At 51.6% G+C, this 13,830-nt stretch overlaps 1 protein-coding gene across 1 annotated transcript in view; it reads right to left on the bottom strand.

The window, feature by feature from the left end:
* DUSP8 (dual specificity phosphatase 8) overlaps nucleotides 1-13,453 on the bottom strand; it is a gene marked incomplete at its 3' end in the record, with an annotated part of 38,377 nt that extends 24,924 nt beyond the window's left edge. Inside the window, exons 1-2 of the mRNA XM_008644284.2 lie at nucleotides 13,130-13,453; nucleotides 557-963 (exon numbers count right to left, since the gene is read on the bottom strand). Of these exons, the coding sequence (XP_008642506.1) occupies nucleotides 557-787 (231 nt within the window). The remainder of the gene's footprint in view (nucleotides 1-556; nucleotides 964-13,129) is intronic.
* Between the last annotated feature and the right edge of the window lie 377 nt (nucleotides 13,454-13,830).

Here is a 13,830-nt window from a genome sequence, read left to right as displayed (position 1 = left end):
AGGGACAGCCGGCACTGCTCCGGCCGGGGCTCCAGCCCAGCTCCGTGGCTCAGAGCCACCTCTATTATTTAACCAGGAGCGATAGAGAGAGGAGCCTGGGAGAGATAATATGCCATGACACCGGATAAGAGCTTCTGGCGTCACAGGGGAGGAGGATTACATGTCCCTGAATGGAGTTAGAGATGACAGAGGGGAGGGGAAGAGTTTTTAGCAGGGGATTAAGCTTACAGCTCCAGGAAGGCTTTGGTGGGTTGTTTGCTGGAGTAAGACAAGTCCTAAGGCTGATATACCTGTTAGACTTGCTTGGGGAGGGCTGCTGCAGCAGGGAGCCACATCAGTGGGGTGGGGGCAAAGAACAGGTCCCCGAGGACAGCCCTGTGGCCAAATGAGCTCACACTCCGTCTCTCCAAAGGGTGCCAAAGAGATGCTGTCAGATACTGGGGTTAAGGGATAGAGGGGAAGGATGCACGTATTCCTATCCCTTAGGCCAGTCTGCATCCCACAAGAGAAGAGGGTGTGAGCACCCACCAGGAAAGGTAAGGGTCAGATCCCTTACCTTCATCTTGGAGGCAGGCTGGATGAGCTCCGTGATGGAGACCTTGTCCTGCTGGAGTCTTCTCTTGACGAGCTTGGAGCAGCAGATGTTGACGGAGCTGAGGACGTGCCAGGAGTTGTACTCCACAAAGGAGCGGCTGTCGATGACCAGGGTGCCCTCCGCTCCGTTCCTCAGGAGGCTGGCCAGCTTCTTGGGGTCCATCACCTTGCGTGGGAGCCTGTCCCCAGCCATAACGGGCCAGTCCCCTCTATGGCGAGTGGGGAGCAAGGGGTGGAAGGGCAGGACAAGGGACGCCAGCACCCGTCTCCCCAAGGGGAATGAGCGAGGGGTGAGGGGTGAGCAGGGCAGCACCCGTCCTATTCTCCTCAGGCTGCTAACACCCAGAATGCCAACTCATTGTGCTGAACCTGGAAAGAGAAGAAAGGAGACAACAACCCATCAGCTGGACAGGATGACACCTGGATGTCTTCAGAAGAACCTTCAGAAGAGCGCAACAAGCCACACTTTTGAGGTGCGTTCTCCCAGCCTGCCAGCATGTGCGGCTCCAGAGCTGGCCAAGCCAGAGGTTTTCTCCTTGTATTTAATAGCCCTTAGTGGAACTTTCTTCCGTGAATTTGTCTAATTGCTTTTTTGAAGCCATGTCAGCTTTTAATTTGACAGGCACAGTGGCCAGTGGCAGGGAGTAGAATGGCTTGCCAGTTACACTGAAGAAGTCCTTCCCCTGGTTTGCTCCAAATCTGCTACTGATGGCGCCTCTGGGTGACCCGTACTATGTGCACCAGAAAAGACCACATATGCCTGTTCTCTAATCTTCTCCACAGTCTTTACCACACTTAGACCTGTATTTAAAGACCTTTTCAGGTCAAAGCATCTACATAGCCGCCAGTTACAAAGACACCTTTTGCTATGCTGGCCAGACCCAATGTGCCATGTTTGAGAGGCAGGCACACCAGGGACCTGCATGGGGCAAGATATCACCTCCTTTCCCTGTTCCCAGCCCAACAGTTCCTCGCACTCAATTTGCTTTTTCTGACCTCTGCCAAGCCCAGAGCTAATGGTTTCACAGAAGCAGCTTAGCTCAGCTCTAAGGTTCTGCTGCTGCATGGTAAAAGCTAGTTCAGGGCCCATCAGACACACCACCAAATCAGGTTTGCTCATTCATGTTCATCACTTCACACTGGATTTCACCTGCCTGTTTATCAGAGCCTGCTCACGGGTATCTTTGCCAGCTTGCCTCCTGGCAAGTCGAGAGAAGATGACCTCTCTTGGAAGACAAGAAGTCAAGCTGACCTTTACTCCTGTCTTCAAGAAACAGGCCAAGCATCAAGGCAGAGGTGCTGGGAAGCTGTACTTGGACTGAGATGGCCCTGGAGAGCCTTCTGCTTTTCAGCATCTAACTTGCACAGACTTAGAAAGGGGGTTCATATACAGGAGTACCCGGTATACAAATACCCCGTGTTTCCATCTTAGGAGCTGAGGGGGTCGAGCCTGGTGCTCTCTGAGGTGAAGAACAAGATTCCTCCATGTCCAGCCCATGCTGAAAGAGCACTAGGCAGGCCAGGGAGCATTCAGCTCAGGGTGCCCTCTTAAGTTTTAATGGAACACGTCACTGCAAGCATGTTTTAATGGCATTAGGTTTTAATGCCACTGAAGTCATTCAGAAAATAAGCCCCGGCTACTACCAGGCTCCTCTTGTTCCTGCCAGACGGTGTTTTAGAGAGAACCCACAAGCTGCTTCATGGAAGCTTTAATGCATCTGAATTAGGACTATGAATAACGTGCCTGAAAAGGCCAGCGTAAAGATTTTCATTGACTTCTGCAGGATCAGGATTTGGTCCACGGACTAGAGGAGGCTTACGAGTCACCCTGATCCGAGTAAGCCAGCAGTGCCCATAAGCTCTCACCTGGAGGCACCTGGTAGCTCAAGATACAAAAAAGATGAGTCAGAAACGCTACTGGGTGACACGAGAGGGACCTCAGTTACCAGCCACCAAATCTGGAGGGCACTGCCAGCTTGTAGGGGAAGAATGGAAAGCCACAGAATGTGAGGATCGGGCTTACAGCATTTGCTCTGGCCCGTGACTCCAGCACTAACAGCCCAAACTTCCCTGGGCTACCAGACCTGCCTCCCAAAGCAGGAGTAGATGTCCCAGGCTTCAGCCTCAGGATCCAAGCTCCCAATAGGAGGCTGCATTAGGATGTGCAGTACATTTCTGCCCTTGTATGACACCCCTGCTGCCTCTGCCAATGTGTTAATACAAATTACAGGAGGGAAAAATCCTCCAAAAGCTGCGATAGCGACGGCCCCTCCTGGCACCAAGCATTTTGGCAGCCCCGTGGCACTCTGGCATCGCTGTGCCCGGCCCCACGGAGCGCTCCGCGGCTCCTCACAGCAACTCCAATTACAGCAGCCCCGGCGGGTGTCGGGCGGTCCCCCCGCTGCAGGAGCCCCGCTCCCCCCAGCTCTCCTCAGGGGGGCTTAAAAATTGAAACAGTTCTAATTAGGGGGTCTGAGGGGGAGCGAGGCTGGCTCCTGCTGGGATATGACACACCTCATTACGTTGCTACCGCCTTGCCAGAAGCCCCCCTGCTGTCCCTTGGCTATAGAGCCAGGGCACTCAGAAAGGATGCAAATTAGCCAGCTTTTCCCCTTCGTCTTCCTTTCACACCCCACTCCCCAAACCACTTTCTGCCTCCCTTCCCCATCAGGACACCAGGCTGTGAATGCTTCTTGGCTCTTCCAATTACATCCAAGAAATAAAAAGGGAGTAGAAAGAGCTGACAGACAAAAAACCCTACGATAATACTGTGGCAGAGGGATGAGTGGGGAGGGAGGGAAGAGCTATCCAGCCCTGCACAGTTCCTCCGGATACAACATGGTATCCAATCTCCAGATAGCGGATAAGGGGTAAACTTTGGGGGTCTCAGACACAGAGGGGTCTAGGAAAGGTAACAGATCCTGATCACCTTGTCACTCTAAGAGAAACCCAGGCACAAGAGGCTTTCATAAAGTTCGGCAGATGACCGGAACCTTGGGTGGAGGAGATTGGAGAAGACAGACGAGGTTTCCCAGGTCAGCTAATAACCCCCCTCCTGCAGAACACCAGATAAACCTCTGTAGACACATGTGACACATCAAACAGGTCCCACTCCCAGGTCCACCCAAAAGATGTGGGGGAAGGCAGGGCAAGGTAAGTCCGTCCTGCCCCTCTTTCCTTTACAGGGGATGGAGTTGGCCAGCCCAGTGTGGCCACGGGGAGCTGTAACCTTGGCATTAGAACCAAGACACAGGGACTTCTCTGTGTATGTTCTGCCAGGTCAAAGGCAGACAAGCAACTTCTCTGACAGCAACCACAGGACATTTTGAAGCCAGACTGAGGGGTGGTGAGTTAATCCCCAGGTACCAGCAGAGGCTATGAGACCTTCACAGTACCTCGCAGGCTGTGTGTGAGATGGTCTCAGAGAAGAACAAGCTGTAATGTCCCGTAGCTGGGAAGACCAGAGAAGGAGGGAGGATGTCTTTCTGCTTCTGCTCAGATGGGTCAGAAGGAAAACTGAAGGAAGAGGCTTAGCCATGGAGCACTGCTAAAGTAAGAGATCTTCTCACCATGGTGAGAAGAGACCAGGGGAAAAGGTTAACCTGGAACCTAAATTAGGGTTTCAGAAACATAGCTGTGTTCCTCTCTTACCAGTTTATTAAAGCCATCTTAATCTTCTTGAGTGTTCCTGAAGAACATTATCATAATCCTTTAATCCCACCTCTCCCTGGAGTGCCTGTAATGAGGAGATGGGCACATGGCTTAGCTGAATGGGGACAGCCAGCAGGAGAGGCCACACTGCAGCCAAGGGATGGAGAGATGGGCAGAGACTAGCACAGGGCTGGGCAACTGCCCACTCAGTGGGACTCTGTCCCCGGTGTCACCGCCATGAACGTGTGTAGGTGAGGGGAGCTGGCCACAGGAGTCACAAGCATGGCAGGGATGCACACAGCAAGCCAGGCTAAGGGCAAGTGCTCAGCCTGGCTGTGACCTTCCTCTGGGCAGGCCAGGCAAGAGAGCAAGAAAACCCAGAACGCACCTCAACCTGAGTCTATCCATGTGGCATGAGAGACCACAGGAACTCATCCCTGTCCTGGCCCAACGCAGATCACCCAGATGGAAGCCACCTCCCTCAATTGCTCGTCTTGCACAAGGCCCCCAGCTGAGAGATGTGATATGAGAAGGGCACAGATCTGGTTTCTCTTTTACTGGAGACATCAGCTGGAAGGACAGCAGGTTTCTACAGCAACTCCAAACCTCACTAACCAGCATGTCCAGTCCTTGCACCAAGCTAGTGTTGTGTCCTGGAGAACTCTACCGTCCCATAGGCAGCCCCGTCGAGGGGCTGCTCCCCCACTGCCACAGGCAGACCAGCCTTGCTGCAGGAACACATTTTTGTCACACCAGTGAGACTGGAGCTACAGCACGCACCCTGTGATGCTCATCCCAGGAGCACACTCTTCTGGTGGCATCTCCACCTTGAGTTTACCGAGGGATAAGAGCACCACAGAGAAACATTTATTTGTCCCCAGCCATTCCTGAAGAACTGCTGTCTCCACCAGGGACTCAGTGGCACTAGCCTAAGTGATTTGGCTTTCCCCCTTGCAGCCCTGGGGGCTGGGGGAAATATCTGTGCCTTGTGAGCCCCACACTGAAATGTTGCCTGGCCAGGGCTCCTCCATCCATCCAGGTCAGCCCTGCCACCAGCCCCAGGCTTACTGCTGGGATGCTGGCAGAAGCCCACCAGACCCCAGGTCTCCAGACACTTCCTAAGATGCAAAACGCAGCAGTTTTTCCAAGCCCCATGCCCTTTTTCCTTCCTCATCCCCTCATTTCTTTCAAGTGCTTCAGCACTTAGCAAACTCCCCTCGGCTGGCTCATGCTGTTTGAGGGATTCCTAAATCATAGGACCATTACTAATTATTATTATTTTGCAGCAGCAATCAGGGATGCGGGGCTCATTAACAAGTTAGCACCTCTGGTTTCCCTGGAAACCCGCAGCTGCCAGGCAACGGCAGCTCTCCTGCCCGAGGCAATGCTGCTGCAGTGCCTTCAGCTCATTCCCAGAAAGATGCTCAGGTCCTGCACGGGTTGACGAACCCAGCTTCACCAATGGGATGAGGTTAGGAAACTCCAGGATGTGTCCCCTGCTCTGTGCTCCCATCTGCTGGAAACCTCAGCCCATCTTCCTGATCCTGTTCTGCCACTCACGGCATCATAAACTGCGCAGCGGCTCCTCCCTCCCAGCGAGCCGTGCAGGCTTTCTCCAAGGACGAGGAATTTGGAGCATAATGATTCCCCAGAGTAACAGTGGGACAAAGCTGTCAGGTGCCTGCAGCAGCCGTTTTGGAGGTGATGTAACTGATGATGATTTCTCAGCAGTTACTCGAGGTCCCTTTAAGAGGCAGCACAAAAGATTTCTCTGCTTGATGATGGAAAAATGGAGTGGTTTCTTTTTTTTCCTTTGCTCCTTAAAAGGAGGCTGGGAAACACCACTAACCACATCCACAAACTCAGACATAAAATCTACTTGTCCACCTTTCCCTAGTGAATCTCAAAGATGGGGAGGAATGACATCTCCCAAGCCCCAGCAGTATGAAGATGTAGGGGAGATGGCAACGACTTTCCGGGTGTCAGTTAAGCCAAGCTGAGATCCACTGCCCTGTTCTAACCCCTGACACCCACATGGCAGACAGAGGACTCCCCCACAGCCTCATCCACACTGATCTTACAACCTCATCTTGGCTCCCTGCACAACCCAGGCACATTCCTCCTAGGACAAGAGCTCCTGCGCATGCCCCTCCACAGATGGAGCACTTCAGGAAGGAGGGAAAGGGCAGCATTCCCTTTTTCCCACAGGACATCACCCGGAGGCAGCCGCTGCACTTTTGCCAGGGTTTCAAGCTTGCTGATCTCATGATTTCTTTAATTTTTTTTTTCTCCTCCTTTCTATGCCGCAGCCTCCTTTCAATTAATGTAGGCTGGAAGCAGCATGCCAGAGAGCCCTGCAAGGAGCTGCACGCAACCAAACAGCACCCACTTGCCTCCCCACATCTCCCATTGCCCTCTGCACCTGCATCCTGTGATCCAGAAGGTGTTTTCCACCAGAGGACGTGGCTGAAGGGCCAGGATGTCCTTCAGCAAAGTGCCAGATGGCGCATTCACACCGGACAAGGGACGTGGCGTGGAGCCACATGGCAGCACTGGCATGGGGGTGCTCAGCCTTGGGTACGTGGCTGGTGGCATGGGACAGCTCAGGGACAAAAGGAAAGGGGACAAGTTGTACCCAGCTACAAGAGAGTCTTTCCCATGCACCCTCACCCCACAAGGCAGACTGGCTCTCTTGGTTGCAGTTAAGCCAAGCAAAGGGGACCCTCATCCTCTCCCAACACCTGATACTGTGCCAGCAGCTTTGGATGGGTTATGACTGCAAATGCAATTGCCTCCTAGCCTGTTTCCACCAAAAAGTGCAGTTAACGATTTATAAACTGGCCACTCCCAGAAAAATTTCTGACTGCAGTCATGGTGGTCAATCTGGAGATCCAGTCAGGAAAAGCCAATGGGGACAGCAGGGAAAGGAATTTAGCTGGAGTCTAGAAGACAAAGGCAGTATCTCTTCCTCTTAGACTTGTCCTTTTAACATGATTTATATGGTTTTCCCCTTTAGTATAAACACAAGCTTTCATTTTAAAGCCTACAAAAGCCAAGACCAAAGGTTATCCATGACCAGCCAGCCATTTAATCACTGCCTTTGCCCATGTCGAGGATATTGCTCCCAAGCACGCAGTTTTCTAATACCAAAGCTATCCCATTTCCATTCTCACCCTGCCAAGCCAAGAGCTGGCCGCACTCTCACCCCAGAGCTAAAAGCACCTTCTGCTTTGAGCAGCTTGGCACACATCACAGAGAACATGTCATGCTGGAGAAGGGAAACCTAGTCCTGTTGATCTTCAAGAGCCCTTATTGCCCACTGCCTGGTATCCCCACCATTTGCTGCATGACCCCATGAGCCCAGCAGGTTTATCCTGGGGACAAGGTGCTTCTTTGCCTTTTTACAACAAGAGCAGACAGGCAGCCCAGAAAGGTATGCAGTCAGATACTTCTGCAGGGCTGGTCTGGCTCTCTCATCCTAGGAAAACAAACACCATAAATACCTGCTGGGTGCATTTGCAGTCTCCTGGAGAAAGGGTCTCCAGGACCTGGGTCCTATTTTCCCACAACACCTACACACCAAGTGAAAGAAAGCACAGGATTAAGCTGCGGTTTTTCAAAGCTGCAGATAAATATAGCATTTCACTTCTTAAGCACAATCCCCAGTGACAGGAACTTGTCCATCTCAGCAGAGTGCCGGGGACAGTTGCAGGTGAGGCCAAAGTGAGCACTCAGCACACACAGGGGCAGTCACTGCACAGTGCAGTGACTAATGACAGTGGCTACTGCCCAGTGCAGTGTCATTAGGCCCCCATATTCAAATGACAAATAGAACCCCTGACTCAGTGAAGAATAATGATGTTGTTGCCTTCAGCCAGGTTGTCTGCAGTTTCTGATGAGTACCAGAGCAAACTGAGGTGCAGATCCCAGCACAGGTTTCCAGCCAGCAGAAGCCAATGTCCACAGTTATGCTACCCTATTCCCACAAAACTGTGAATCTCCCTAAGAGCTCCAGAATTTAATGGAGATGGCAAGGGGCTATGCTGATATTCCATGGGATGGGACATTCCCCAGGGCAGCAAACACATTTTACAAGACTTTTCTGACCCGGTTCAAGACCTGCCGAACTTCCTATATGCACACAATAGCCAAATTGCTCACGGGTTTGGGATGAATTAGCACGTGTCAGATCAGGTTCTACTTCCTACCACAGCCCCAACGAGGAGGCACCAGCTCCGAGTTTCGGAGGATTACCTTTATCTAGAAAAAACACACAAGACAGGGAAAGCCCAAGCTGATGCTCCTGCCCCACTCTTCTCCTTTTCCCTTGGGGGCCATGATTCATTACCAGCTGGTTTTGTTCTTAATCTGAGGTGACACAGGGGTCAAGCAAAGTGGTTTGCATGTCTTCCTCCATCCTTACCACCCTGTCAAGCCAAGGCTTGCTGGTCAGATGCCACAGCTCCTCATGTATGAAATCCTGCAGCCTGGCCTCCTGACTGAGAGCTGGGTATTGCAGCACTTAGTACATGGGTCTTCTCTCTGAATCCATTCTATCACTGCTATTGTGAGTGGCAAACTACATGGACTCATTTGCTTGAGGAAACAGGCGGCAATATTGCCCTCACCAACTCCAGGCAGATGTTAAACATGACATATATGTGTACTTTAACCCCAGTTTCAAAAAAAACCCCCAGAGATATATCATGATATCCACCCAGAGCTTAAGCATCCTCCAACTCATCTCCACGCCAGCAGGTCTCATTCTCACACAGAAGCCCTGCTTCTGACCCTGCAAGTGAAAGCTGGGGTAATCACACCAAACCTTGCCCCTTTTGGGCTAGCTGACCCCCAGCTAAGACCAGTTTAGTTACCCTCACCTTCCCACCTGCCCTGCTGGACTCCAACAGAGCTCACTCTTATCTTTGCAGCAGGTACTGCTGAATGAACCTTGCTCAGGTGCCAGACAAAGAGGCAGCCGAGCTCAAAGCAGAAGGGATTGCGAGGATGACACAGAATTAACAGGCATCAGCATTCAGCAAGCAAGCGGAGAACGCACCGATCTATTTTTAATGGTACAATGAGAGTGCTTTACAAAAGGATGTGTCTGGGGAGATTCTGCCCAGTCAGAGATTTGCATTCGGGTTTTTTTGCAGCAGTCAACTTCCCTTGATGTGTGGGAGGCATTTTGTCTCTTCACCACTCCACAGAGCAATTCAGAGGGCCCTGGCTCAGTTTTGGCTGGAGGCTCATCCCCCTGGGTCACCTTCCTGCCCTGCTGCATCCTTCTGACTTTCCACCAGAAGAGCTGAACCTGAAGTGAGCAGCAGGTAAGGTGTTAAGGACAGCTCCAGGCTTGCTTGGCTGTCAGCCCTGCTGAGCCAGCACAGCTGCTGGGGACACCTCTACGAGGTCCCTGACAGCAGCAAAGTGGTTAACATGGCTTTTCATGGGCTAGCTCCAGTCAGCAGTGCTGGCACCCTCTCTGCACCAGCCCTCAACAGCCTCAAGTGCCAAGCGAGGCTCTGGCTGCGCCCGTCCGCTCCCCACGCAGGGCTGCCGGCCAAGGCAGATGAAGATGGCATGAATAACTCCACTCAAGCCACGGCTCAAGGAGGACCAGGCTGCCATCGCAAGCTTGGAAATAAGGGTTGTTAGAGGCAACGCAAAAACAATCAGATGTTGTAGATACTTCTTGGTTGCTTCTTTTCAGCAGCACACCCCAGAGACGGATGGACCCTCTTTGTCTGGAGGGTCTGGATTTCAATGGGAGACATGTGATTTATGCAGGCACAGGTTTAGCGTTTGGAGAGGGCTTGACTTGCTCGATGCAAAAAACCTGCAGTGCCCTAACAGACTGAAATTTCTCCCCAAGCTTCTGCTGCATCAGCTGAATTAGCATGTGCTAGCTGTAGACAGCAGAGCTCCTCGGAGAACTAAATCCCCTATTAAAAAGCCGAAAAGAGGCGAGCTGAAAAGCCAGGATGCGGGCACACTGCGCACCTCCGTGCCGGATGAGGAATGTGGGCTGACAGAGACAGCCTGGAAAGACGCACTGCATCATTAGCAGGGCTGGAGGACGTGGTAGAGGAGAGAATGCCAGGGTCATGCTGTCACTGGAATCTTCATACAGGATCAAAGCAGTGGTCCACCTCATTCATGTCCCCTCACCAGCACTGCCTAATAACAGGTATCCTACAAAAGCCTGGGAGAAGCAGGACGGTGGGTATTTATGGACTAGTCATGCAACAATTTAGGTTTAAAGGGACCTCAGCAGTTCAGCTGGTCCAACCCCTCTCTCCCTTAAAGGAGAATGAGCATCAACACCAGAACAGGTTGTCTTGCCATTCTGGTTGCCAAATGACTTGTTCCCAGTCACCAGTGGACTCAGAAATAATGCTCCCCATAACTCAGCATGCAGAAACCCTACACAGAGAGCCTCTTCTGCAAACTGCTAGAGGACCTTGAAGGACTCTGGAGAAATTCCTGAAGAACACAAGGTCTCTGCCCCAAGAGAAGGCTTTATTTAAAGAAAATACAGTGAAGGCAGGCAAGGCATACATGCACACATCAGGGAACCAGGAGTGCTTTCCACACACAATAAACAACATGGAAAAAGGTGTAAGAGGAGCATGAAGAAAAGAGGGAATCAAAGAAGGATTTCCAGCCCCAGATAGGTTCCTGAGAGACTCTTAAGTAAGCTTCAGCTTAATGCACACAGTCCCCACATTTCTGTCCTGTTATTGCTCCCTGTTTACAACAGGAGACTCTGTACTGGACCAGCTTCCAGTGAGCACCTCCAGGTTCTCCTCTGAACCCAGCCTGGGCTAGCACTTCACCTATCTTCTGAAATGCTGATCCTTCCAAGACACCATGCAAACAATACCTGTCACTTTGGGAAACTGAAGATCCAAAGCAGCAAAACCAACCCCTTAGAAGCCCTGGGCAAAGCAAAAGAAGAAGCCTCCTGCACACCAACCTAGATAATCTTGTCCAACTGGGTCTAGAAAACCTTAGAGGAAGAACCCAATAGCAGAGAAATGGAGCCAGCCATGCTACAGGAGCCATGGCAGTCTGCAGCATAGTTTGAGCAGGGTTCTGTGTGGTGCACAGCCCCCCAGAGTGGCCCACCCTTTACTCTTACTCTCCTTGGAGAGTGAAGATGGTTGAGAACCAAATGAGCCTCTTGGACAGCATGGACCCAAAGGTTTGGAGTGGAAAGTCTAAAAAACATCTCTTGGAAGAAAAAAAGGATTTTTTCCTCTCCATGAACTCATGATAAAGAGGAGACAGGGTGGCCAAGGCACAGACCATGACCAGAGCTTGGTATGTTCCACCATGGTCTCAGCTGCTGGCCCACTTCTGGCAAAACAGCTGTCCCACGGGGATGAGACATGTCATGGCCTCCCCCTCCATCAGATGAGCAGGCAAAGCCATTGCTGGGGTGCACTACACCACCCACTCTTCCTGCAGGAACCTTCACTACTGCTAATCACACCACAAGCTCTGCCTGCCTTTGACAGCAGCCCCTGACACCAGTAGCACACAGCATCTTGGCACGGTCAGTTTATACCCTCCCTCACACTCCCCTGGCTGTGTTATAATCCTGCACACAGAAGTACACCCAGGACTCCTGAGTAAGCCTGAGAAAATCTTGAGCAGAGAGCTTGTTTAGCTTCTTATCTGATGAATGCTCCCAGGCCACTCACCTCCCTTCCCCGAGCCTGCCATAATTACGTCAGGTGCCTCCTTCCCACTGGCATCAGGCGGGACAGGTGTCTCTTCAGAGAAGAAATGTAAAGCTTGAAAAACAGGTTTTAAAACCCAGAGGGCATGGGGATGCAAAGGAGTGTCAAAGCTTTCCTCAGGATGACTGCATTGCCAGTCTGGCTGCAGGAGTTTCTCTGCATAGCAGCAAGGAAAAGAGTGCAGTGAGACCCAGAGACCATGAGCACCTGGGAATTTCTGCAACCATCTCCCCCTTAACACTGCCATTAAACACGTGTCAGAGGGCAAAAAGATCTACAGACTCTTCCAGTGCAGCATCTTGGCTGTCCAGGGAGAGAGAGGTCCTGGGAGAGAGGGGTCAGCACCCACAAGCTCCTTCTCTTCATCGCCTCCTTCTCTACCAGGTTCAGTTTGCTGGCACTGTTTCAGTACGATGGCAGCGTCCTATGAGCCTGCGCCACAAATCAGGGCTGCCAAATGCTGGAGCACCTCCTTTTCTTCCTTCCACTCGTGATAGTGTGAACGTGCTCTGCACCTGACTGTGCCCAGGGCTTTGGGAGCCAAGCTGCGCACCAGAGAAATTAACCTCTTATCCCAAAGAACAGCCTTGTTCAAAGGCAAGGAAGCAAATCCAAAGAGGAAAAATCCCTATCCCTCATGTAGATTATAGCAGCTGGTGCAAAGGCAAGGGGTAGGGATGGAATGGGGACTCACTCATATTCATGCCAAGAGAAGTCACTTCAGAAATCCAGAGCCACAACAGTTTTCCAGCCTTTGGAGATTTCCTGGGGAAGGACGGGGTTGCACAGGAGAGAAGTGAGTTTTCTCCCACCTCTTAAGATCCAATTTGGCAGCATGGGACAGACACTACTGCTTAGTCCTACCCAGCCCTCAGGGGTGTTTTCATAGTAAAAGTGATGTTACATTTAATTTTAGGTGAATATAAACTCTCCAGAGGCTGAGTGGCTTTCTCAGCGAGGTGCCTAGCACCCAGCAAAAACACACTCTGCAGACAAACACGGTGCAGTATTTGCAAGAATAATCTCCAGGCAGAGTCCCCAGTGAATGCTCCTAAGGACTCTGGCCACTTTGCTCAGCTCTCCCAAGCTTAGCTGAGGCTAGATTTTAAACAATGGTAGATTCAGGTTTTCCTTACCTTATGTCTAAGCAGGGACAAGTGAAAACCACGGGAGGACAATCTGTTGTGTTAGAAGACTTTTGGTGTGAGCTGCTGTCATCTCAGCTTGGAAACCCTCCAGTCTCAGGTTTGAGCCTCTCAATTGCGTTGTCAATGGGCCAAAAGGGCAGGAATTTCTGCCTACTGCCACTGCAAAGAGGCATCTGGGCATCCCAGTGCTGCTCACACTCTCACTCGTCCACTCTTGTCCCAGCCATTTGGACAATCCTACACATCCAGGCTCTGCCACTGTGGCTGTGCCAGGCAAAACTGGGGACAAGACACCTGCAAAGTCCTTGAGGGTGTTTTAAAATCCCAAATACGCTATGGCCAGGAGGATTTTCTTGGTGCCAAAGCTTATTTTGTTTTGGGAGCTGTTACAACCAAAATCAAAGCAAGTGCAGAAACCCCCATGCAGACCCAAACCCCAACAAACCTCTACTGCAGAAAGAGTCCTCCCGGTACGGCCGCCCTCCGACAGTGCAAGCAGAGGCACACAGAGGCAAGGCCAAACCCAAAAGCACCAATTCCCATGCATCGAGTCCTTCCGAAAACAAAGCTCTCCACAGCCGAGCCCAAGCCTTTGCCTCAGCGCAGGAGGATGAGACAATGCACGCCAACGTCAAACACCGCTCCACAGGCAAGCTGCTCTCAAGGTTATCATGGCCCCTGCACTGCCA

Source organism: Corvus brachyrhynchos, unplaced genomic scaffold, assembly GCF_000691975.1.
Source record: "Corvus brachyrhynchos isolate BGI_N302 unplaced genomic scaffold, ASM69197v1 scaffold62, whole genome shotgun sequence".
NCBI lineage: Eukaryota > Metazoa > Chordata > Aves > Passeriformes > Corvidae > Corvus > Corvus brachyrhynchos.
The sequence above is the reverse complement of the archived record's forward strand: the minus strand, read 5'-3'. Positions and strand labels throughout refer to the sequence as shown.